The sequence below is a fragment of the Pecten maximus genome, chromosome 14 (genome assembly GCF_902652985.1).
Source record: "Pecten maximus chromosome 14, xPecMax1.1, whole genome shotgun sequence".
In the NCBI taxonomy this organism is placed as follows: domain Eukaryota; kingdom Metazoa; phylum Mollusca; class Bivalvia; order Pectinida; family Pectinidae; genus Pecten; species Pecten maximus.
The window spans coordinates 29,531,753-29,558,006 of record NC_047028.1 but is presented as its reverse complement, the minus strand read 5'-3'; the positions used below and the strand labels follow the sequence as shown (position 1 = coordinate 29,558,006).

Sequence of the window (26,254 nt, the reverse complement as noted above, 5' to 3'; positions counted from 1 at the left end):
TTAAAATCGCTTTAAAGCAGCTGAGCTTTATTGTTTCGTACGGCTATTGTGAAAATATAACTGTACCTAGTTACCGACCAAAGTCCCTATATAAAGTTTGTAAAACACATCCCTAAGTAGTATCAACCGCAATAGTATAGTGAACTTCCTGTGGCACTCTTGACATTGGCCTAGATGTGTTGTGGCCTAGGAGGTAGGGCTACAGGGGAGTGTGCGACAGACAGCAGTAGATGGCAATATGACTACCCTCTACGTATTGCAGGTAGGAAAGTTATATCTTAAAATGTTATGATTAGCCGTAAAATACCAGGTATTTACCTATTTACTTAATTGTCTGACTTATAATATGATCTAGGTTTAAAGTACAACAAAAGACTGGGGGAGACTTAATCCTTGAGTCATAGTGTATGCTTAGTGCAGATAGTGTACGTAATGAGATTAAGAAATAATGTAATTCGTGATAAATTATTGCAGGTATGTACTGATTATATCGAATCATATTTCCAACCGTTGATGTCTCGGTTACTAGAATAACACATCGCTGAAAATATCCTATATATGGTGTATAACCATATATAAGTTATTCAATATTTTGCTAATGCAGCTAAATTATATGTTATTGTAAATTAATCTTATATGAATTTCATTCTTTGTTTAAAATCGTATATTATATAATAATGATATTTCCGCAGACATTTACAGACTCTTCTGTTTATTTTATATAACTAAAAAACAACCAACAAAATTGATGACGTCATACACACCGGAACTTCCTCTCACACATGGACACGTTAGCTCCGCCTAATAGGGATATAACTGAAAGTTTCTCTCGTCCATATAATCACTAGTTTTAAAATGGTTTTAAAAATTGCAGTCAGAAATTAAGATACATATATTTTCGGTTGAACAATTGGAAGAACCGCTCATTCAACTTGGTCCATTGAAATCGGTGAATCCTCTCCCCAGAGTAAACTGTGTAAACATGTAACTGAAACGCTGAACACTGACTTTAGAAACTTAAGAATCAGAATAATGCCTGTATTGATCTGCAAGCATAGTCGAACTCGACATCTTTAAATAAGGAATCATTAATAGCTTGGGAATCCATTGTAAACGAAGCACGTCTGTATCTTAGTATACACCTCTTAGATACAGGTGTCTTTTGCTTGCACAATAACAAGTCTGGTCCTTTGTGGCCAGACATATAACGTTTGTGCTGACTGTATGAATAGATTCTACTGTTGTGTGGAGTGGTAGAGAGCCAGGAACTGGCTGCTTTCAGGAAACTCGACATGGGGCCGGATGATCTTAATAGTTTGGAACAGTATACCACCCTCAGTCTTGACGAGATTTTCACGAGAGCGCTTGGAGGGATGAATGGTATTTATTGTTTATCTATTTTACTTAATTTGAAAGTGATTTTTATTTTACTAACTTCTCGTCGATAAACACCCGTTGCTCAAAAAGTATAAGTTCAACTTTAACCAGATTTGGTATATCGTAAGATGCCATAGCGGACATTTCAGCACGCCCTTCATCTATATCATCTAGGTTTATGGTCCAGAGAGTGGTAGAGACTCGTGAAATGAGGGACTTCAATATTTTGTGCTGAGTTCAATTTGTGAAAAAGTGAGAAGTGTCAATGATATATCAGCTTTAACCAGACACATATTTGTGTTGTAGCATGGATATAACTATATATTTATTTATTTCATATTTATTTTATTCATTTCCAGGGTGGGGAGGGGGTTAAAAACTTAAATTCTGAGAAACTAAAAGCAGATCTCTATTGAACTTACTATCGACTTACAAGTTAGTTTATATTCAAAGAATAAGGTATGTTATACGTAAGATGCATTTTATCTTCACTTTTCAGGAAAAGCGATTTGGGAGGGATTAAAATTTCATAATTCAGTAAACACTGAGAATAAGTGAATGTTTTGTGAAATTTCCTATCTCTTTTGCAATGTATTAAATTCTGTATGACAATACTGTAGTGAGAGGGCAAGTGTGATGATATTCTTTTCCTATATGACTATGCCTGGTTTGATTTTGGGTAGAAGCAGCATGCAAACCTGTCTTTTATATTGACAGTGTCTGCTCAGAAGATGGTAGGACCGGATGGGATGTTCCTGGCCGAGCTGGACATGCTGTTGACCGAAGAACAATTCCGTAATATGTACCAGCCGCCTGAATAGTGAGGCCTTGTATTACATTTCTATGTTTTGTATTAAGGTAGGGTCGGAGTGATGAAACAATGGAAAATTGTATATATGAATACAATCTTAATTTGTTAATATAAGTTTTTTAATTAGTTTATTATGAAGATCGCTAAAGACTTTCACATTCACGTTTTTACTTTATAACAATTATTATTGTTATGCTGAAAACAGTGAATAATAGTCTGGTCAAACAAATCAGAAGTCACAAGTCGAAAACCATAGCTGTGGAAATGGAATGGTATTTTAAATGTATGGCTTGTAAATCAAATTTCAAATGAGATTGATAAACAATTCGCAGGAAGAGTTTCATCAATTCCATTTTGAGTCATTTAACCAGGGATGTTATGAGGTAGAAAATGACAAAATGACAATGCTTCTTTTTCTATGACATAATTTGCGTGACGATGCCAAACTAAGATTTCGTTATTAAAGCAATGGAAACCTTCCATAGCCAGTCATAATTGATTAACTTCGAAGTCAGCTAACTGATAACAATGTATACGTATACTAGCGATTTTGACTAATATGGTCAGCTTATTCAAACACCTACATATCAGATATCCATCTCTTGTTTTTTAGTGGAGATATCAGGATGATGCCATATTTTGAACAAAAGAAGAGGAAGAAACGAAAGGCAGTAAGACGAATTGACCTTAGATGGCCGAATGCCGTGGTACCATACTATCTGACCCCGGGTCACTTCAGTATGTTGAATTGTGTTCTGTGATTAATTGTGTGATAAATATGCTAATAAGATGTAATTTGCTGTATATTTACTGGTTGGTAATAGTTTAATTGATAAGAAAGTCAAAATAAGTATGCAAAACAGATATGTTTACTATTTTCTGTTTTAAATACAAAATTCAACATTCATTGGTTGAGTTACAAAATCCCTACATAAACAAAATTATAGCTTTCATACTGTATGAAACCATCACGCATCTGTTTTATAGTATACCTGTACAATTACAGAGGCCAAGGAGAGATACCTGATTCGTGTTGCCATGCGGGAGTGGGAAAAATACACCTGTGTCCGATTCAGGGAGGCAGCTGCCGAGGACGACAATTATGTCCGGTTTCAAAACGGGGATGGGCAAGTAGAGACAACATTTTTCTTCCTCGATTGACAAAGGATTTGTGATGTGGATTTCCTACCAAAAGGACGGGTATATCTGTACAAAGAGCGTGTGGAAAGTTTGTATTACTGTGAACTGATTTTCGCGGTTACTTGAAATCATGTCTTAGCGACTTTTTCGAGGCGATTTATTTACAGCCATAAAAGGCCTACTGATTGAAACTTTTCGCTGCGATAAATTTTAGCAAATTTTAATTGCCCGCAAAATACGCGAAAATTAATCGCGAATGAAAATAAACTGGTTCACAGTATATATCTGCAAAAGAAAAATTCCTTTTTGTTTAAGGGTATTCATTTGTTATAGTTATAGAAAGTGTTCACATAATAATTACTGCCATGCTTATTGCTATGACGAAGGGTTAATTAATAACATCAGCTGTCATTCTTTCTACTAGATGAAAGTTTCATAAATGCATTTTATTTATTTTTATTTCCATTTGTGAATTTTCCTTATTGCATATTTTCGATATTCATATAAATATAGATATAGGCTGAATGTACTTTATGAATTAATTTATGTAAATACACAATACAATCCATATTCCGTGGTCGATAAACGTTACATGTTGCTGTAATATGAAATAGACACACACAGAATGAAAAGCACGTGTAATTCGAGTCCTTTTAATTTCCCGGCAAATGAAATGTAGGAGGGGATTTTAGTTTTTACTTGAAAAAAAAAACGAAATACTTTAAAATGTCGATATAAGACATCTTCATCGGTCATCTTAAATTATATATATACTTTAAACATTCTTATTGCGACGCACCGAGTTTTCAGTGAAAATTGATTTTAAACACATTAGCGGTATAATGAATTAGCACACCAACAATGTTGCTATAGAAACCAGTGTAGATAAACTACAATTAGCGCTATGATTAAGCGGGGTGCTTTCATTCTTAAATAAGATTACCGCTAAAATGTGTAACTTTTACAGTATATAACATATACAAACAAAATACATGTATGTGATATCGTATCATCCCTTTTACTAATTTGTACGATAAAGTGAAAATACGAGGCAAATTGCCGGGAGAATTGCAAACGGTTTGTTTCCTGTTTTGGGCTAGTTTAACTGTGTATAACATTTGTACAAAATATTATTACTTAAGAGATAAACCTTAAATTGACCGACAACATCTTATTCTCGGTTTGTGTTGACCACACAGGTGTAACTCTCAATTAGGCATGGTGGGCGGCGGTCAGCTTCTCAACCTGGATCAAAACGGATGTCGTTGGGTAAGTTTGTTTTTAGTAGAAGATTATGAACTAATTGAGTATGGAAAATTGATTAAAAAAAATAAAGGATGTTATATAATTCAAATATGGTGCTCTTAACGTGTACCCGGAACGATTTGCTATGTTAAGCTTAAAAATGTGATTTAGGATGAAACTAAAAATGCTGAAAGTCCGACTTTCATAGCGACTTTAGTTTTAGAGTATATGGGTATATTTATGTCATAGACAACTTTACAGCATATTTCTGATATCATTATCTTAGTAAACTTTATTTTAAGCTAATTCTATTTTGCGATCAAAACCAGCAGAAAGACACTTTAATCCTTAAACCATAAACAGTAATGTTGATCGACTGAGAAAATGTGTAGGCTGTTGTATATTTCTACATTACTAAACGTTACATTCATTTTTACCACCCTCCAAATGTTTGGGCTTTTAATTTCATCTTTGTCGGAGGTGATATATCTTTGTGACCGGCGTTAAGAACTTGATACCTTATAGTGATTAATGTTCCTAACTTTTACTGTGGAATATGCTATAAATGTGTATTGGTGAAGATTTCAAAACTTTATTTAATATGATAGCCATTAACATATATTATTGTGTCAATATATATTTTCAAACACGCAGAAAGGACTGTACCTCCACGAGATCGGGCATGCTCTAGGCCTTGTTCATGAACATCAACTTCCGAACAGGGACGAGTTTATCGAGATCCTCTATAATAACGTAGCACCGAGCATGCGCATATGGTTTAACAAATACTCGACCCAAGAAGTCAACCAGTATGATGTCCCGTATGAGTATTCTTCTGTGATGCACTACGGAGTCACGGTGAGTAAAATCCAAGGCCTACTGGATGCAATGGTATATATGTTACACAGACAATTGTTTAAGTATATTAATATAATCGGTAATCTTTCACCATGTGGGTGTTTTTGTAATTTGCTATAGCGCAGCAGTGTTACTTACCAAATCTGGCATACTTCTAACATGACTCCAATATTATGGACATAAAAAAAGAAATAATTATATTGGTATCTGTTTATCGGCCTACCATATGTAGCCCTTCAAATCAAAGATAGGCATCCTCTGGATTCTTCCAAGAGTTTTTACACGTCATGTTGTTCAAGTGTTCACGCAATCTACATAACCTCATTTGATAAAAGACACATTCATTCAGAGCTATCTTAAACATGCATGAGCAGCCTTACGCCGGCCTGTTTTATTCCTGTATCTCAACCGTATCTGAACATGTATGGGATTCTATGAGACCTGCATTTTTTATTTGCATTTATTAGGCATTCGCAAAGGATGGTAAATCACAGACTATCCGGGCCAAGGATCCATCCAAGGAGGAGACTATTGGAAAAGTGTGGCGAAAGGAACTGTCCTTCAGTGACATCAAAGCGGTCAACCGGATGTACGAATGTTCAGGTATCAAATTATTAGGGGGAGAGAGTAATCATATATCATACTTGAAATCTAATCAGCAGTTGATATATCGATATGTTTTCCGTGAGTTATATGTATTTTCGATATAATCATGAAAACAGGTCATAACAATAACATTGAATTTCAGGATATTAAAAATAGTATCTCTTATTTAAAAATAAAGCAGGATTTTCCTTGGAGGTATAGTGATTAGATGATTCTAACCCCCTTTTGTTGCATATTGGTCAATGTTGAATAACGAGGGGATTCGTATTACTTGAGATGCCTTGTTTTTGTATACTAATTGTGTTAACCTTTGATGAATCAATGTAATATGATTTGTACTATCTGGTTTGCATCAGATCATAGTTTTGATCATATGTCATGGATATGGTTTTCTTTTATATTTGCCTATATAAGAACACGCCCTTTCTATATTAGGATAATAGTGATGTCTGGAAATATAAATTAAAAATATGATTTTTTTTGTCACAGCATTAAATACAAGTACATATTGCTTGTTTTCAGCTATATGTCCGAGAAGTGTTCGCTGCGCAGACGGAGGAATCGTGGACCAGAATTGCCGTTGTATCTGTCCTGACGGAACCTCAGATTGCCAAGAGAACGTTAGGCAGAATCCCAGACGCAAATTGTACGTTATGTGTCGTTTTTTCATTTGCTTCATTTAATAAACTACAATAACTGCTATAATTATCAAGCAGGAATTGAACAATTTTGTTTATTATTTACCAGCAATAAACGTCATAACAGAATCATAAGTTTGGTATAAAGCGTAATTTATTTCATAGAGTTACAATATTTATTGCATTGATTATTATTATAATTATTATTAATGGAAATTATCCTGGATCAAGTCGTGAAACATATATCAATCCGTTTCTTTAAATTTCTGTTGAAATCAATGTAAAATGTTTTCACCATCCTACAGATATTTCCCGTTGTTTCTATGATATATGTATACTTCTATAATCTTAAAAAACATAGTTTCAAAGGCTATCACTAGAAGGTATCAAATGAATTGTGTTTTAGCGTGTATAAACGAGTACGACAGTTGGAGCTGTTACGTTTGGTCAACACAGGGAGAGTGTAAGCTCAATGCCAAGTTCATGAATCGCTACTGTCAGAAGGCATGTGGTTTGTGTGGCGAGGCGGGAGTCAATGCGGAAGGTAAATATTTTTCTCCGTTACCTGTTATATCTATTTACGTACATGATATAAAATGATGTTTTGAATACAAAAATGCTTTATTTCATATCTAATTAAAATTAGCGTCACAAAAGATTAACTTAATAGTTACAATCGAAGCAAATAAAACTGCATTACTGCTGTGTTAACCACATCACCTCGAAAGCAGGTCTTTTTCTTGCTCGTGTTCCTTTTACTGTACTTATTAAGTACTAGTTGTCCTAATTTCTACAATTCCAACGCTATGAAGAATTTTGATACAGTTGTATAATTTCTTCAGTTCCAGGAAATCACGTAGCAACATGGGCCTGGCAGTGGCTAGGGATTTTTACCAATCTGTTCCCCAAAAACTGGACCGTTGGTAAGTTTTTGATTTTCATTTTATTTTTCTTAAATGTTTCAATCAAGATGCTGATATAAGATGTAACACTAGTAATGGTTATGAATCAATAAATGGGACAATGAGATTTATACATTTTGTCTGTGCAACCCACCCATCTTCATAAAGATTTTTTTCTGTTCCTAACAAAACAATAGAAAGTATCTACTTTAAAAAAAAACTTGATTCTCACTCGAGATATACATTTGCATGGGGACTATTGGAAAAGTACAAGAGGGAAGAACAAAATATGTTCCGGAAAGAAAAGTGTTCTGTGCTTATCGACGATATCTGCAATTTAAATCCAGATCAATTTCACATTAAGTCACATTCTAAAATGACAATAAGGGTTGGAAACTAGGTAACCTATTTCGTATCTACATCATGTGTAAATGTACGTTTTACCACCTAACAGAGGAATGCCATAACAAGTTTAGCGACGACAAGTGTGACAGTTGGGCCAAGAATGGAGACTGCGTCGTCAATGAGGATTGGATGGAAATCAACTGTAAGAGCACATGTGGAATGTGTTCTAATAACAACACGGTAGCCACGAGTAAGTAGGGGCAACGAACAGTACTCACAAAGTACCTAATTTAGGAGGTCGAACGTAGCAAGGTTGTGCTCCCCTTGGCCTTGACTTTATATGCATTGCTCGCTCTTTTTTGTGTTTCCGTTGACAATGTGTGGACATCGGGGTATATTTTGTCCTAATAAGTATGCTAAGTATCTTTTTAAATATGAATTTGAAAAACTTGATAAGTGGGGTTTTTTTTGCCTTTTTTCCACAACGGGGTTGTTTTGTTTTTGTTTGTTTGTTTGTTTTTTGTGGGGGGGGGGGGGGGGGGGGGGGGTTGTTTTGTTTTTTTCACATCCTGGTGTTCTCTGTGGAGTTTTTTTCTGTGTCCATGCATATGCATACTTTTTCCATTGTGAAATGACGATGTGGTCATTTATTAATGTTTATCATTCACAACATAGTCTTCAACAACTAATAATAATTTCCAAGAATCGTTCTAATTGGCCAAAATATATACATTTAAACGTGATTTTTCTTTACCTATACATTTCATTGCGTACATTCATTTCAAACAAATATGCAACATTTGTGAGGAACAATCATATTAATTGTTCATTCTATTGATTCCAAAGTTGATGCTACAGCGTAAACAATTCGATGACATTGATTTGTATGGGTTTTTTGTTACAGAAAACTGTGGGAATGTGCACACGAATGGAACCCAATGTGAAATCTGGGCGCGTAAGGGAGAGTGCCAAGTCAATCGGGAGTGGATGTACAACAACTGTCGAGGGGCGTGTCGTCTTTGTGACAAGCCAATGCCTCCAAATACGGACAAGCCCCTCAGAGATGAAACTACAAACCGAGACCAGGATGATGATCGTAAGAAACGTTTACAAAGAATTTAGCTTCACTTATAACAATTTATACGCTTTATAACTGTTTTAAAAGTGGATGATTTGTTTTACAAATATATCTAAGTGTGATTACATAATTTTTTGTACGGACGACCCATTAAATATCACAACTCTCCGAAGAATAGAAAAGAAATACATTTGCATAGTCTTATTCAGATTTACACAAATAAGTGTGTAAGCTCAATTCAATTTTGAATTTAAGAATGTCAATCTCATTGGGAATAGTTGCTATTGCAAAGATTATATATTTACCAACATTTATAATCAGGTCCATGAATGTAACGTCTTATCTTTAACGTATACATAGCCATTTAGACATCTGGCATAATTATATCTGTTCCCTCCAATGTCATGCCTTCTGACAGGAAAGATATAACACTTGACTAACAAATATAGTATTTATTGACAAGGAGCGCATAATCGGCGCTGAATATTTTTATGATTTATTCCGAAATTATGTCAATATTAAAATGTATTCCTCGTTATTTTTAGTATTGCAATTCATATGCTTACTTTTGTTTGTTTGAAGTTTCTAAAACAACTTCACTGGCTAACTGATTTGACATTGTGTTTAGCCCAGGGTTGTCGAGACAAGCATAACACACGCGAATGCCTTAAGTGGGCAAGCAGTGGAGAATGTTCCCGTAACCCAGACTGGATGGTTCCCAACTGCCGGAAGTCATGTAATCGGTGTAATGACGGTAGGTTCACTTCCGTTTGGCCTCTATTCCATTTGATGAAATGAAATTATAATTAGAATTTTAAGTTGGTCGAATGAAGAATTTGATGTTTTCTGTATTGATAAATGGAGTTTGATATGTACATATAGGCATTGAATATATATTTCTTCTACGAAGAGTATGTTATGAAAATATTGAAATTATTGGACATATACGATACAAAATACTGACTTCCTATTGCTAAAAACCAGTTAGATTCTTGTTAGGCCAACACACTACAATCCCCGTTCAGAAAGAATAAAGTAACGTACATAATCTATGTGTAATAATACCAACGTGACAAAGTTTGTTCTGGAAGATAATGACAGCATAGAATATGCAAATTGGCCACATTGTGTTTGTGTGACTTCTTACGTCACGAACATCTGTGTTCTTTCTATCAAGGATCGTGCAAGAACCTATATGATGATAAAAAGTGCAGGGTGTGGGCTGCAGACGGCGAGTGTATGAAGAACCCAAAATGGATGCCTTTCAACTGTGAAAAAGCTTGTGGCGGATGTGACGGCAGTACCAGCGACGAGGAAAGTGTAGATGATAACGACGATTGGGGAGACGATGACGTCGATGATGAAGATACCTCAGGCATGTCTTAAATATGTATCTTTATTGAATTTGTTTTTCCTAGCTTTGGAAAGTCCTGTAAAATTGCTAAATACATGTCTCTGCTTTTATTGCTAAGCTTCACACGCAAAGCGTTTGGATACAACAATTTCATCTTTGAGAAAATGTGCTTTCATTAGCGCACACAAAGTACAATGTACATGACATTTCAAATAAAAACAAGCTCCTGATTCTAACAGGTTTCAAAAAGAAATAAAATAGCACCGCGGTAAAGAATGATATCGAAATTAAACGAAATCGGCTAACTTATAAGGCAGGAAACTTAATTATAAACACAGAGAATTTCTCTGAGGTGCAATGAATTATTCATTCACTTAAAATTTTGAAGAAGAAAAAAAAGATGCTCAAACTTTTGGAGGGTGGTACTAGTGTAAATTATGAAACTTATGGTATTGTATAATAACACGCAACATTTTTCAATCGATTATAGTTATTGTTTGTTGGAGATGAAGCACATGTAAGGTGAAATGAATTATGACTTTATTATGTGTATGTGTTATAGACGGCTGTAGTAACTACCACAACGATGCTGACTGTGATTCATGGTCTAAAAACGGACATTGTGACATCAATCCTGGTTACATGAAGACCAACTGCAAACGCTCTTGTGGTGTGTGTGCCAGTACTCGCGAAGACGACGGCACAGGAGGTCGTAACGATGACCGCGATGAAGACGTATCGAACGACGATGAGATAGATATTGACACACAAGATGATGATAGCAACACTGGGTTAGATGAAGAGTATGATTATGAGGACGAAGAAGAAGACACTGATGATGAAACCGTTGATACAGTGGAACCAACGATAGTACCTCTAGGTCGGTAAATTACGGACTTTTGTTACTATTACTTTACTATTACTTTACTATTACTTTTATTATAAATGCGTTCATTTTTGAGCGCATTATCAAAGTTTGAGACCAGCGCAATTATGAATTGACGCACCGCCATTATTGACTATAGAGAAATAGAACATTGAAAGTGTCATGTAACAAGTAATAATTTAGCGCAATGATTCCAGCGCAAAAATCGCTTAGATAAGATTACCGATAAATTACGTACGTTTACATTACTACTATGGAACGCTAGAACATAGTCGGTAGTGTAACGGACAATGTAATCAGAGAAGAATATCAGAAATGACTTTCCCATCCCGTTGATTTGTATTTCTGATAGCAGTTAAGGTCATGGACTCTTTTGAGCTGTTAAAGTTTTGTCCGTGGGAAAGACACTTTAGCAATATTGCTATAGATAGCATGCAATGGGCATCGCATAGTTTTTTCAGTGAAGATGTCACCAGGTCATGTGTCAACCTAAACCTAGCGCTATTTTGGGGGCGATTAACTTCACGATGTCGGAATATAACTGTAAGATTAAGCGCACTATTAGTGAACTATATAAACGTATTATATACTGATATTTACGCAATTATTTTGATTCGCTTCAAGACAGAACAAATATGGTCGTGTGTGGTAAATACCAATGAACGCGTCCAAATAAAAATTGTCGCTTACTACATTAACAAAAAACTTAATTGATATAATTTTATGTTGTATTCACAGAATGCAATGATTTACATTCGAATTGTGAAGCCTGGGCAGACGCTGGACATTGTAGCGGTAATAACGCCGCATTCAGCCTGAGAGAATGTCGCAAGTCGTGTAAAAACTGTAACGATGGTAAGGTTCAGCTATACTTTGGTACCCCTCGAACACCTTATCACGAAATGTTACTTATATCTATGTCTCTGTCTTTGTAGATAGAAGTAACTGTCAGCTTCTAGTGATGAGCTTAAAAGTGTATTTTTCTACTGTGAAAAGAGGGTTCTTCACGAGAATGAAAAATAATGTTTCTTTTTTAATGAATGAATAATTTGACATGTCCTGAGTGTTTGAGGTATAAGGCGAATACAACAATATTTTAATCGACCCTGACAAGTCAGGTAACACCCATGCATGTTCAAGAGTCATTTAAGTGTTTGGTAATACATTTATCAAATAGCAATTTTCATTTTGCATGCAAGTAATGTCGTTCAATGAAAATGAAATTGTCTACGTAATTTGCAATTGCTATATTGTGACGTCATTTATAATTAGACTGTTCATGCGGTACACTATTGTCGCGGATATAAAACATACATCGTCAGATAGTTTTGCTGTATAAGATTCGCATTATAATTACATGTGTTAACATGTATCTCGAGTTGTAGAATGAAAAAATATCTAACAGTATTGTTAATCAAATTTTTATTTCACTAAAGGCTCGTCCTATATGATATTAATTAACTCGTCCAATAAATTAAAAATTATGTTAATTATGGCGTGATATCCTCTCTACATTGGTAAATGTTTTAATAAACATGTTAAATAGCAATATCAACTCAAGAGAGTTATAAAATGATATAGGTTAATGTTCACTATGCTTTGACAAGTTTTAAAAAGCAATTTTGTTTCCATTTTCAGTATGCGTTGATGAACACCTTTATTGTCCAACGTGGGCAAAAGACAACCAGTGTAGTTCCAACCCGGGGTACATGCTTCGATTCTGCCAAAAGTCATGTAAAGTGTGTTAGCGTCTTCTATGGTGTGGTGAAACTATATATCGCAAGTGTTTTGTATCGTTGTGTATGTATGGTATGATATACCAGGACCCAGACATTGCACTGCCTTATCATTAATATGACAGATTTTTACAAAACATTATCGTTGAAAAAAATCTGATTTTTCCACACAAAAAAATCTTTATATTATATTGACAAACGAAAAACAATATATATATGTATATCTGTCAGACACTACATGTGATACTTTAGGATAGGATTGATTCAAAAATGTATATGTTGTCTTAAAACATTAAATTCTCTTTTTTTCTTCAACGTATTTTCATTTGTTTTCTATCCGGACGTTATCGGACATTCAACGAATTTTTTTCGATTCATAAGTGTAGTAACTTGATGACAAATGATAGTTTTGCTGTTGTAAAAATTGCAAATATTCACTATCATCTAGTGAATATATCATCCGTGTCAAAATACCATATCGAACAAGTAAGAGAATTTAAGACGACGCCAAAATGAACTCGGAATTCGGGACCGCTCCAAAAAACTTTCATAGTCAAATTTTGAAACGTCATAATGACATTTTAGTACAAAGCTATCAAGGCTGACAAAACGTGAAATGATAGCTGTGGCCTCTAGGGAGGATAGTTCACTGTGCACTCAGCCATATCTGACGTAAACAGGTATTTGCGGACATTAGATTCAGTATAAAATAGTCTTACTTCAACGCTTCTGGTCGTAGGGGTACCTTCAACTTCAACAAATTCAACTTCAACACTTGAGAGTCTCGGGTCACGGCCATTGGTGTAAATTCACGTTTTGACCCTAAGGTGAAGGTCACTTGTCTGAAATCACCGCTTCGGATTCCGGGCCAGATTCAACGGTCTGACGTCACCGCTGACTCGACCCTAGAGTCAATATATTGACTTAACTAATGAAGACTCCAGGTTCAAGGCCAATCGTCTGACTTCACCTCTTTGGAAATTATGGTCAAAGTACATTCTTCCTTTCTTGTTCAATAGACAACAGAGAAGCAATCGTTAGACACTATCACCTGTGGCCATCGCCACTTCCGTTGATATGATGGGTAAGCGACCTTATTCCCATTTGTAGAATCAATGGTTTTAAATAGTCCAACGTTGCCTTTTGGAATTGGTGATCGCTGACTGCATTTCTGGACACGAGGTTCAGCAATTTTACGTCAATTCTTCGGAATAAGGCTCAAATCCTTATTTAACCTCTTTGTACATTAGAAAACCAAGGTAAAACCACGGGTCAGTTGTTTTTGTCCTACCATTAATCGGCTGGAACGCCTGTATCTCTACTCTAGGAGGGTATGCAATTCGCTCGACTTTCGAATACATTGCTCCAAGCATGTATTGCTCTACGCTGATAAGTCCTTTGTTTAAAAAACGCATCACAGACTGTTTGTACTGCTCTGTAAATGTTAAAAATATGTTACGTTCACCAAGGAATATGCCCGCGCCAATCCAATTCATGCTGAGTCTGATGATAGAACTTGCACTTCCTGAATGTCGAGAGTTAAATATTCTCGTGGCGCCAATTTTCGTTTTATCGAATTCTGTCGGAACTTCCAACCAGAATTTATTTGTAGCGTTTTCAATTTCTCGGAAATAACCAATATCTACCCACGCAAAATACTTAGATGAATAAATATTTCTTTTTGCCGCATCGGCAAGTATTGGAAACTTTGAATGCGTGGTACAGGTATAATCAGGAACTGTCGTATAGGGCTTGTGTTTCGGATATCTAGGATTTGCGAAAATCTTTTCTACTTTGGGTTTTATTTGAAATGACCATAATGCGTCACGTGATAAGCGGATGACTTTGGTATTAGACGTAACATTTTTCCTGAGATCGATAAATATCTTCTCGAACTCTTCACTGTCTGTGTAGAAGATTATGGGGTTTTGAATCCAAGGCGAAATACTCTTATCCATTGCTTGTACTTGTCCGGTCCTCGAGAGGATTTGCTTCCTCTAGGATATTTACCAATGTCGAAGAAAGCTGTTACCACGGTTACGCTTCTGTTGGTGTTCGTCCACCGGTCAAAGTCATTTACATTTTTCTGGCAGAAAAAAAAATGAAAAGTTAACTTTAAATTGACAATTTGGTTGCAAGATATGAATTATTTCAAATTACTTTAACTTAAGGGTATATATTAGTTTGCTGTGGCATGCAGACTGATTTGCATATTCAAGAATAAATGCATTGATAACAGATTGGTAATCCGTAATCATTAGAGATTAATATCGAGGTGTTAACCAATATACCTTTACCAAAACGCAAGTGTGCATTGAAAATCACTAAGACACGTCATAGGACGTACAGAAGAGGTACATCTTTAATCCAAACTCAAATCACGTCATATATGTGCGAGGTAGCATACACCCTTAACCTTAACACACATAATCTTAACTCTAACAAAAATTAGTTATAATGTGTGAGGAAGCATACACAATAATTTAGTTATATTTATAAGGTAGCATATAACCTTAACTCTATTTGAAAGATAGCATATAACTTTAACTCTATTTGAAAGGTAGCATATAACCTTAGCTCTATTTGAAAGGTAGCATATAACCTTAACTCTATTTGAAAGGTAGCATATAACCTTAACACTATCAAAATAATCATTTTGATTTAAAAGTGTAAAATGAAATAACTGACCCGTAAATTACACATACATAGATTAGATAGATAAATAATTACGAGTATTTGATACTTACAATCACAGTTTCCTCCAAATAACTTAGTAAAACGCTATCTGTAGTGGGTGAAGATGCATTCATCTGGAACAAAAACAAGACTTCATTAAGCATTTTACTAAATGTTTTTAAAAATTTATGATCTGGAAATGATTTAATAATTCCCATAACTAATGCAGATTGTATATAAAATATATTGATGAAACATTGTAAACTTGATTTATTTTACAGCAATTGCGAAACAAATTATATCAACTTATATTACTAAAGTATTCACACTTGTTGGCTCTGATGGAAGCGTGCAAGGGGTAGGAGGAAGCCAGAGTACCCTGAGAAACCCCACGTGGTCAGGGCAGGTGACCCAATACCTTTTCAAGTCTGATCGGGGAATCAAACCCCGGCCGCCTAGGTGAAAGGCAGGCGTGTAATCTCTATACCACTGGTCATTATGATATCGTAGAATCGGGTCCGCTTTTTGTTAATTCTTTAAGGTAGACCGACCCTTCGGGTTTCCTCTGATAGATCTCCTTAATTTTATTTTTATTTCAATGTTAATTATGCTCTTATCACAAAAAGCACATAAAAAACATATGTCACCACGTTCGTTTTACTACCAGGGCCACATAAAGATACGTATTAATTAATAGCTGAACCATATTTTTAAGGATTTTGGTAGATTTTATCTTTCCCCGATAATATTCACCTCAAGCATAAAAAGGAGTTTATATCCTATTTATATCATCAGTATGAGCAATATCATTCATAATTATCAAAAAAAGAGAAGATTCTTTGGGTGGTTAACAAAATATGGCTATTTTTATACGAAAAACCTGTTATTTTTAGTGAAAAATTGATTTAAAAAAATACACGTTTATTTTTTTCCTGAAAAAATGAACAGAAAAATTACCCCCTTTTTTTTGCTTAATTAAAAATTTCATATGTATGCTTTAAGAGAAAAAAATAAAAATAACACCTCACCATATTACTTTTGACACTATGGCCGTTTACTTTGCTGGTACCCCAAAACTTTTGCTTCAAGTATGGCTCAAATTACCAAATTAGAGCAGTTATTTTGGAATCTGAGATTGATGAATTTTTTTGTTAAATCTTTACCATTTTCTTTCATAAATTATATTGTAATCTATGTTACTGGTGCTTTCTTTTTTTCTAAAAGAATTTTATTTGTTTGATTTCCCAAACGCAATTAACATTTTCCGGATATTTTCCTCTTTTCCGGATGAAAATTAGAACATTACACTAACGGTCCTTCAGACGCTTTCTTCTAACACGCCATGTCAAACGAAGCGTATCGGTGATACAGAATGCCAGAATATGCACAATATGAGCTTCATTTGCAGCGCTAAACAAGGTTGCTCGAGTGTCGAGCGTTCCAACCTATGCGATAATGTAATTTGAATTAAGGCAAAGCCTTAGAAGAGCGCAGCCTATGACAGTAATCACTCACCGTAACATGTATATGTAGCGGGGGATGTTATCGTGTATGTACTGACAGGTTAAGCTGACAGGGTTGAGCTTAACGATAACTATATGTCATGCCTATATGTCGTGTCTGTACTATGTGTACCTGTGTCACCTTGACCTTTGCTAGTCCTCTGTTCACGTGTGCTGTCTCTGGTCGATGTTTTTGTCGTGCATTGTTCGTAGTCGCTTGCTTTTTCGTCAGTGTCTGTCGTGCCTGTGTATCCTCTGTCGTGATTGGTCCTTATAGATCTAGTTTTGTATTGTTAAAAAGTGGGATAAATTTAGGGTGGTGTATCGTATACTGGGCAGTCTGATGGATTAATTTCCTGTGTGCTGTCACGTCTTTCTCGCTAGTACTAATGTAACGTTAGGGTATGTAGGGTCTTGGGTGGGTAGTACTAGTCTTGACTTTAAACATATTTTATTGTCTAAACAAGAACAATAGGATTAGGCACAAGTTATTACAACTTATGAAGCCTTCTCCACTCAACATGTTAATATTTACAAGTAATGACATAGGTATAATATATAGTAAATCATGTAACATTTAGGAGGAAAAATTGATAATTTAACATACAATGTACATTTACATAATAAAGAGATACAAGTATATATATTCAAAATCTTCTGCTGGACTTTATGAAAGACTGCACATATCCAAATACATAACTATTCACTTCCAAAGCCAAGTTTTCATTACCATATAATAACAAATTTAAATTTACATGTATATTTAAATCATTAAAATATTGGAACATTTCAGCACGAGCAGTAGCATATATTGGACATTCAAAAAAGAAATGATGCGCATTTTCACAAATGTTACCTCAGTTTACACAAATAGAGTCCTCTGCCAAATTTACACGAAAGTATTAGTCGGGATGTTGGGTTTAGTTAGGTCGTACAGGTATGGGGGTGGTTTTAGGTTAGCATGTTTATTATATAGCTAGGCCTATGCTGCTGTCCGTTTATATGTAATTTCATGTTGTAAATGTTTATGTCATCGTTAATAAAGTGTTAATTGTAGTTCAAGGCGTTTGTTTTCTCTCTATACGACAGATACAAGTTACCCATCGAACCTGGGTTGTTGGTCCACAAGGGCGAGTCGGGTGCAGTTTAACGTACGCTCCTGTTACATATATACTACCACATTTTCAGATTTTAGACTTTTTTTTTTGGGGGGGGGGGGGGGTTAATTTAAAAGAATGACACAAAAAAATGCTACAACACATTGTAACATAACTATGTATTACATCTAAACATCTATACATGAAAGTATATATGAAAATTCCTTAGACAGTATGTCTACAGAAAATTGAAATCCCATAGCCCAAGTCATTTTTCCACAGACCCATTTTGTAAACATATTGTTGAAAAGTAGCATTACTGTCACGCAAACGCTTGCATCATCCAGTAATAACACGCTATTATGGGTTAAAAAAAACCTCTATTTTAAGCTCGGATTTCATATCATCATTTGCATGAATTGTAATGTATGTCAGGACTCAAACTTTTCATAGCCATTGGGGCCAACACTGAGAAATTTTACATAGACCGACCAGGTTTTCTATAGCCTCTGGCCATCGGACCACCTTTACTTTCGAACACTGCAAGTTGAGTGACAGACTTGTTTATTGTTTGTCCTGATGTGAATTTCATTGTCTTTACTTTGCATTGTTGGATTCCAAATGATCGTGCACTTAATAATGGCATCAGTATTCTACTGCCATATTTCTTTGCTACTAACAACGTAAAAGGGCAGACGATACAACAATATTTTCATATATATAACAGGAAAGCGAATTTAGTGCCGCCACAAGGGGTTAAACCCGCGACCCTCTGCTTACTGCTCCGTCGCGCGCTCTACCGACTGACTTAATGGAAATTCCCCCACCTGAAATCACTATGTACCCTATTTACAATTAAAACCTGCCTCACTATTCCTCACTTTTCAAACGTGTTCGCCCCGAACACACATTAACCCAGGTTTTATCCCCAACGAAGCCTCTAATTTTCATATAGCTTGCACTTGGAGTGGTCAACCGATGTAACAGAAAAGCAAGTAGTGTGCCTCCACCGTCATCGAACCGCGACCCCAGGCTTTACTCACCGGGTTCAATCGTACTGACCGGACGCCGGTGCTTACACCTGGGCATCGATGAATTTTACACCCGGACAACGATAATTTCGATAGAAAATGAACGCCGAAGACGGGATCGGAAGAACGGTTGGGATATTTTTTCTCTTTTTTGATGTGATAATGATGTCCTTCAAGGAAAATAACCCGACCACGGAACAAAATGATAAATTGGCTATAACTTGCAAGGATAACTGACAGGAAAAACACCTCTCATTTTTTGCTAATTCGCCCACATTGTAGGCGGGTATGACCAAATTATGCCGCAATCCACGAATTATGCAACATATACAGCAAAATCCGCGATCGAAATGACTGTAAATCTCACAGTTTATCGGAATTATATATTTTGACATCATCAAGTCTTATTGGATTGATTGGTAATAGTTAAATAGGAAAATTAAACATTTCCGTATTTTACACCTGTGGCAACGAAGACGCTCTTGAGCTTTACACCCGGGCGCCGCAATTTGCTGACATGGTAGTGATGTAGAAATTAATAGAGTTGGCGTTTTGATGGTTTTTGTTTATGTATTTTTTGCAATTTATGCAACTCGTTACAATTCATTAACGGACATGCCTCTTTAAAGGGTCCGAATTTGTGCTTGTCAATCCGTCATCCGTTTTTGTTGTGATCTATTTATAAAACTGCTCGAACCTGATAGAGAGCTCCCCATGGAGTGAAATCTCCAGCCTAGACGGATCACAAGAAACGTGTTTTATAGGCCTACAGTTAATTAAATACAATATTTATAATATATCCAGAATATGAGTAAAAAGGCACTTAACATCTACATCAATTTCACGGGTTTTAGGTTTTTGAAAAATTGTCGAATGTCAACGTAAATTTCGTGAGAGTTTATATAGATCTTTTATACCATCAATGCATGTTGCAAGTTTTGTGTTTACGTCCCATGCGTTTCCTCCTTTTTCTGATCTGTGTCTAGCCGCGGTTGGAATATGGTTGACTACCTCGTATTCTGAATAACAATATATCACATGTAAAGTGCGCAAGGCCGAACTAACGTTCCCCAAACAATATACAATCTGACAGATGGAGTACATACTGAAGTAATTGTTGGTTGCCGCAAAGTGCATGTACTTTTAGAGCATCGGCCAAAGTCCCCAACTCCACTATGCGTCGGCCCGTGCGCCATGAAGTGTCCTCTTGTTCTACATTGCCATAAATTGGAGATGTGCTAACCTCTTCCTGACTTGATATAAATTGTCTCCGCCGAGATTGTAACTAACGTTATATGGTCGTCACACATTGGCACATTATGTGATACATCGGCGCTGTCCTTGTTTTCAATGGACCATCTTTAATTTATGTTCTCACTTCATTGAAAGCATAAGCCTTACCTAGTCTTTTAGTTTTACAAAACTGACCCCTTTACCTCTTGACCGCATCGTGCTGTAGGCCTAAACATTTATCTCCCAGCTGACTTGAAAATTAAACCAGATGTAACTATTCGTGAATATAATCAAGGGCCCGGATCGCCGGACGCCGGATCGCCGGACGCCGGATCGCCGGACTCATGTCTGTGACGTCACAGAAGGGTCGGTCTACCTTAACGTGTAAACAAATAAAAAATTGTCCAAAATATCCATTTCCATTAGTTCCGTTAAATAATCATCTTTTATATGATGTTTTACCTTCGGTTTTGGCGTTGTTTTCTCGATCTTAATAGGACCACTCGAACTTTTAAGTTGTTCTTGTGCAACCGGTTGTGGTTTAAGTCTCTGAAAATCAATCAAGCAGCCCTTTCATTTCATGTATGCCATCAAATGTCAAAATAAACTCTCCATATTCTATATTTAAAATCGTCACTTTAGGGAAACCCAACAAATTTTAAAGAGGCTATACAGCGTATATAGTGATTGTCACAAAAATGCTTCAAATGACACCCTGTGTATAGAAATGGTATGTCTAATTCACACCAATACATAAAAAATGTAATTTAATTATTTACTGTTATATTAAAAGATAAAAAGAGATTATAAAACTTTTGGTGGGTGGTAATAGCGTAACGCATGTAAGTTTTGGTGGGTGTCATTAGTGTAAAGCATGTAGCATTTGGTGGGTGATAATAGTGTTAAGTATGTAACTTTTGGAGGGTGGTAATAGTGTAAAGTACATGTATATAACTTTAGGAGGGTGATAATAGTGTAAAGCATGTAACATTTGGTGGGTGATAATAGTGTAAAGTATGTAGCATTTGGTGGGTGGTAATAGTGTAAAGTATGTAACATTTGGTGGGTGGTAAAAGTGTTAAGTATATAACTTTAGGAGGGTGGTAATAGTGTAAAGTATGTAACATTTGGTGGGTGATAATAGTGTAAAGTATTTAGCATTTGGTGGGTGATAATAGAGTAAAGTATGTAACTGTTGGAGGGTGATAATAGAGTAAAGTATGTAACATTTGGTGGGTGATAATAGTGTAAAGTATGTAACATTTGGTGGGTGATAATAGTGTAAAGTATGTAACTTTTGGTGGGTCATAATAGTGTAAAGCATGTAGCATTTGGTGGGTGATAATAGTGTAAAGCATTTAACATTTGGTGGGTCATAATAGTGTAAAGCATGTAACATTTGGTGGGTGATGATAGTGTAAAGTATGTAACATTTGGTGGGTGATAATAGTGTAAAGCTTGTAGCATTTGGTGGGTGATAATAGAGTAAAGTATTTAGCATTTGGTGGGTGATAATAGTGTAAAGTATGTAACATTTGGTGGGTGATAATAGTGTAAAGTATGTAACATTTGGTGGGTGATAATAGAGTAAAGTATGTAACATTTGGTGGGTGATAATAGAGTAAAGTATGTAACATTTGGTGGGTGATAATAGTGTAAAGCATGTAACATTTGGTGGGTGATAATAGTGTAAAGTATGTAACATTTGGTGGGTGATAATAGTGTAAAGTATGTAACATTTGGTGGGTGATAATAGTGTAAAGTATGTAACATTTGGTGGGTGATAATAGAGTAAAGTATGTAACATTTGGTGGGTGATAATAGAGTAAAGTATGTAACATTTGGTGGGTGATAATAGTGTAAAGTATGTAACATTTGGTGGGTGATAATAGTGTAAAGTATTTAACATTTGGTGGGTGATAATAGTGTAAAGCATGTAACATTTGGTGGGTGATAATAGAGTAAAGTATTTAACATTTGGTGGGTGATAATAGAGTAAAGTATGTAACATTTGGTGGGTGATAATAGTGTAAAGCTTGTAGCATTTGGTGGGTGATAATAGTGTAAAGTATATAACATTTGGTGGGTGATAATAGAGTAAAGTATGTAACATTTGGTGGGTGATAATAGTGTAAAGTATGTAGCATTTGGTGGGTGATAATAGTGTAAAGTATATAACATTTGGTGGGTGATAATAGAGTAAAGTATGTAACATTTGGTGGGTGATAATAGTGTAAAGTATGTAACATTTGGTGGGTGATAATAGTGTAAAGTATGTAACTTTTGGACGGTGGTAATAGTGTAAAGTATGTAACTTTCGGAGGATGGTAAAAGTGTGAAGTATGTAACTTTAGGAGGGTGGTAATAGTGTAAAGTATGTAACATTTGGTGGGTGATAATAGTGTAAAGCATGTAGCATTTGGTGGGTGATAATAGTGTAAAGTATGTAACATTTGGTGGGTGATAATAGTGTAAAGTATGTAACTTTTGGACGGTGGTAATAGTGTAAAGTATGTAACTTTCGGAGGATGGTAAAAGTGTGAAGTATGTAACTTTTGGACGGTGTAACGTATACATACTCTTATGTGTGGCTTTTGAATTTGTTAGTATCGTATTTAATCAATCATAATTACTTTTTGTCGGAAAAGTAGCACCTTCCACTTACTGCATTTTGACATCCCTCCCCCACAACTGCAGCGGTATCCTTAATGACACTTTAAACAATTTTGATCGATTCCAACCATCATCAAATAACGGCGAAAATTATTTTTAATATTCAATCTAAATTTGTCTCACCTTAGGCGCCTTTGTTGTAGCCTCGATCTGGATAGAGCTACTCTGGTTTATGACCTGTACGTATGAAGTTGGTTGTTGGTCATCAAGCTGAAAATAAGTTATCAAAGCCTGTATTTCTTACGAAACACCAAAATAGTAGGAAACTTCAAATGAGCAAAAGTTCACGGGAAAAAGAAAGTCGTAGTTATGAAGTAGCCGTTTTACGACAAAAATCTCGAAAAAATCGCTAGATCAAAAAAAGAAAAATGATTTTTTATTTTATCGACTTCTGATTTTCTCTCGTAGCCTATTCGGCTTCCGTAGTTATATCATTATATGAAATTCAAAAACAGCGGAAGGCGTAACACTGACCCTTGGGGAATCCTTCTTGTCTGGAATGATCGTTTATTTTATTGTATTATTTTTTTAATTCAATGTAATACCGTTTGGTTAAAGTTTTGCTATCCCATATTGATATACCCTAACAAAAGACAATGTTTGAGTGGTTTGGTGTAAAAATACAAAATAAAAATATACATATTTAACAATGGCGCCTCCAAAGCACAGGAACGTGGCATGAATTCCCAGCCCATAGTCGACACTATAATACAGGATATTTATGGACCGTGGGTTGGGAATTTTTGCCAAATCCCTGTGATTCAAAGCCTTTATTTTTACTGGTAGTAGCGATATACATTTGTACACTAGTTTTCTAACAGTTTTCAAACAAAAAATAAATTTCATGGATTAATCACGGTATCCAACGAACGGTCTCTAGTGATTTATGATTAATATCTATCATCATACACAGTACATACACAATGTCATGAACCGCTATATGCGATATGTTCTAAATACACTTGTATTCCCCCGGGCATGTCCGAATGTTATATATATAATCACTACAAACTGACCACTTCCGTGTCACTGGTCATCAAACAAAACGGACTGCACTATCGGGTAAATATCATTTTAGTATCCATGGACACCGTCCATTCCACAAACTTAGAAAATGCAACAAGGCGGCTATTCATTTTAATCACCAACTAACTACATTTTACGTCTAACTGACCACCTCACTCTGACCACTTCCGCCATACATGTACTGGTCAATATTACAAAAAAGACTGCAATCTCGGGTTAACAACATTTTAGTTCCCGTGGACACTGTCCATTTAATTAAGTCATAGCAGGAAATACGACATGAAGGCTACTCTTCCTGACCAGCACTAAGTGACCACTTCCGTGTTACTGGTCATTCATCAATAAAATACTGCACTATCGACTCCATGTTAGTACCCGTGGACATTGTCCTGACGTGAAATGACCCTCAAGCCAGAGACAAAATTTGAAAATACGACACGACCATCATGAACTGGTTTTACATTAATAGAAAAATATATCGTTTTTTAAAACAAAATTGTTCACACGGCACGACGCACGACGGGGAAAAAAAGGAAAATAAATATCAACTGCACAAAAGTGTCATATAGGTAAAAGTGGGATATGTATAAACAACTGCCTGTATGTTGATTTAACTCTACATACCTAGAGATCATAGTCGAACTTAAAGCATGGACAAATGGCGTAAATAATAAACGTCTGATGTTGACACTTACATAACTTGTACGGATCCTCGAGCTGGCGTCGCTCAGAAATTTTAATTGGTGAATTTGATTAGCAGCAAATATTACAACAACAATCACTGGCAGACATATACAAAGCGTCCGAAACTTCGCCATTTTAATCAACTGGGGCTGAAAACAAGAAAACAGGCTTAATTATAATGAGGTGTTAATTATAATTGATGCTGTTAACACAGGCACTAGGGGTCAAGATTTGTCGGTGAAATAAAGTCAAATATATAATTTAAGATAATATCCTGACTCCGTAGTGCCTGTGGATGAAACTATTTTTACCGCTCTCCCAGTGGATAGCATGCATGTTCATAACAATATTAAATTTAAAATGAAAGTATATAAGTAAATATACATCTCTAGTTTTGTAAGGAAATGTGTAATTTAACTCATACTTATTTCAATCGTCGTTAGAGATTTTAACATTTTGTTTAGTTGATACAAGGGACGATATTAGTGAATATTAGATTCGTACCAGTGAAGAATTTTAGTTCGAGTAATGTTTCGATTATATTTTCGTCGTTGTTTGGTTTAAAATTACCCGTGTCATATTTTTTCAGTATCATGGAGATTCGTATTTTTCGATAAATACTATCTAAAATTAGATTTAAACAAAGCTTTCAAACTATTATAAAAATAACAGGTTAATTTCATCTCAAATTAGCAATCGATGAGACAACAATCATAATACTTTTTTCTGAATCCTTATATTTTTAATAATTATGTTGGAATGTATAACTTTGAATTTGAAATAAAATATGGTTTAAACTAACAATCACAAAATAATGATAGTTATAATTAGATCGACATGGATATCACTTTCTCTTTACTGTCGCAAGAATTTCATGTTTTTAAAATAATTCAAGTCACAGGATCTGCGATATGTGTATGGTTTTAAGGAGAATGACTCTCAAGCAGAGTAAATTAATCCAAAAAAGACCTTACCTTGTTTAGTTCACGTGTCATGATTCATAATTACAGATATGAAGATGTTTTTTCATCAGCTCATTGTGACTGTACCGATAACCATTTAACCTTCCGATCTTCAACATATAAAAAAAAATTCATCGCGTAATATTCAAGGCGCAGTACATTTTGTAATTAGTTTCATACGTTTTTTTCATGACACTGTATGTAGTTTTAATATATCAATCAAAATAGATGGTATATTGGTGAGAAAATATCATTTAAAATATGCAATGTTTATCTTAAGTAAGACATACCTGTATATCTCCTTACGTAGCTGATACCCGGTGAGATCTACGTCAACACGTTCACACTGGGATCCATCAGAAACGACTGGTAACTCTCGCGTGTGTAATGAACC

At 35.4% G+C, this 26,254-nt stretch overlaps 2 protein-coding genes across 2 annotated transcripts; one reads left to right on the top strand and one right to left on the bottom strand.

Annotated features, from left to right (window-relative positions):
- Nucleotides 1-139: 139 nt before the first annotated feature.
- LOC117342131 (zinc metalloproteinase nas-15-like) lies at nucleotides 140-13,108 on the top strand. Its single transcript, XM_033904141.1, has 18 exons — nucleotides 140-262; nucleotides 1,233-1,380; nucleotides 2,095-2,197; nucleotides 2,802-2,926; nucleotides 3,195-3,315; nucleotides 4,528-4,597; nucleotides 5,228-5,431; nucleotides 5,899-6,034; nucleotides 6,560-6,657; nucleotides 7,045-7,219; nucleotides 7,524-7,598; nucleotides 8,032-8,172; nucleotides 8,827-9,018; nucleotides 9,629-9,754; nucleotides 10,178-10,375; nucleotides 10,917-11,234; nucleotides 11,979-12,095; nucleotides 12,879-13,108. Exons 1-18 carry the CDS (start codon nucleotides 239-241, stop codon nucleotides 12,986-12,988), a joined length of 2,481 nt encoding a protein of 826 aa, XP_033760032.1. The 5' UTR covers nucleotides 140-238; the 3' UTR covers nucleotides 12,989-13,108.
- Nucleotides 13,025-26,254, bottom strand: LOC117342130 (protein HtrL-like). The gene is given in 7 exon segments (XM_033904139.1): nucleotides 13,025-14,910; nucleotides 14,913-15,062; nucleotides 15,724-15,786; nucleotides 20,978-21,064; nucleotides 23,312-23,398; nucleotides 24,910-25,047; nucleotides 26,151-26,254. Coding segments are annotated over 6 exon segments (1,218 nt in total). The 5' UTR covers nucleotides 25,033-25,047; nucleotides 26,151-26,254; the 3' UTR covers nucleotides 13,025-14,202.

Coding starts and splice junctions, on each gene's coding strand:
- LOC117342131 (XM_033904141.1), top strand. CDS start 239: ATGACTACCCTCTACGTATTGCAG. Junction 4,598..5,227: donor ATCAAAACGGATGTCGTTGG/GTAAGTTTGTTT, acceptor TCAAACACGCAG/AAAGGACTGTACCTCCACGA. Junction 6,035..6,559: donor CCGGATGTACGAATGTTCAG/GTATCAAATTAT, acceptor GCTTGTTTTCAG/CTATATGTCCGAGAAGTGTT.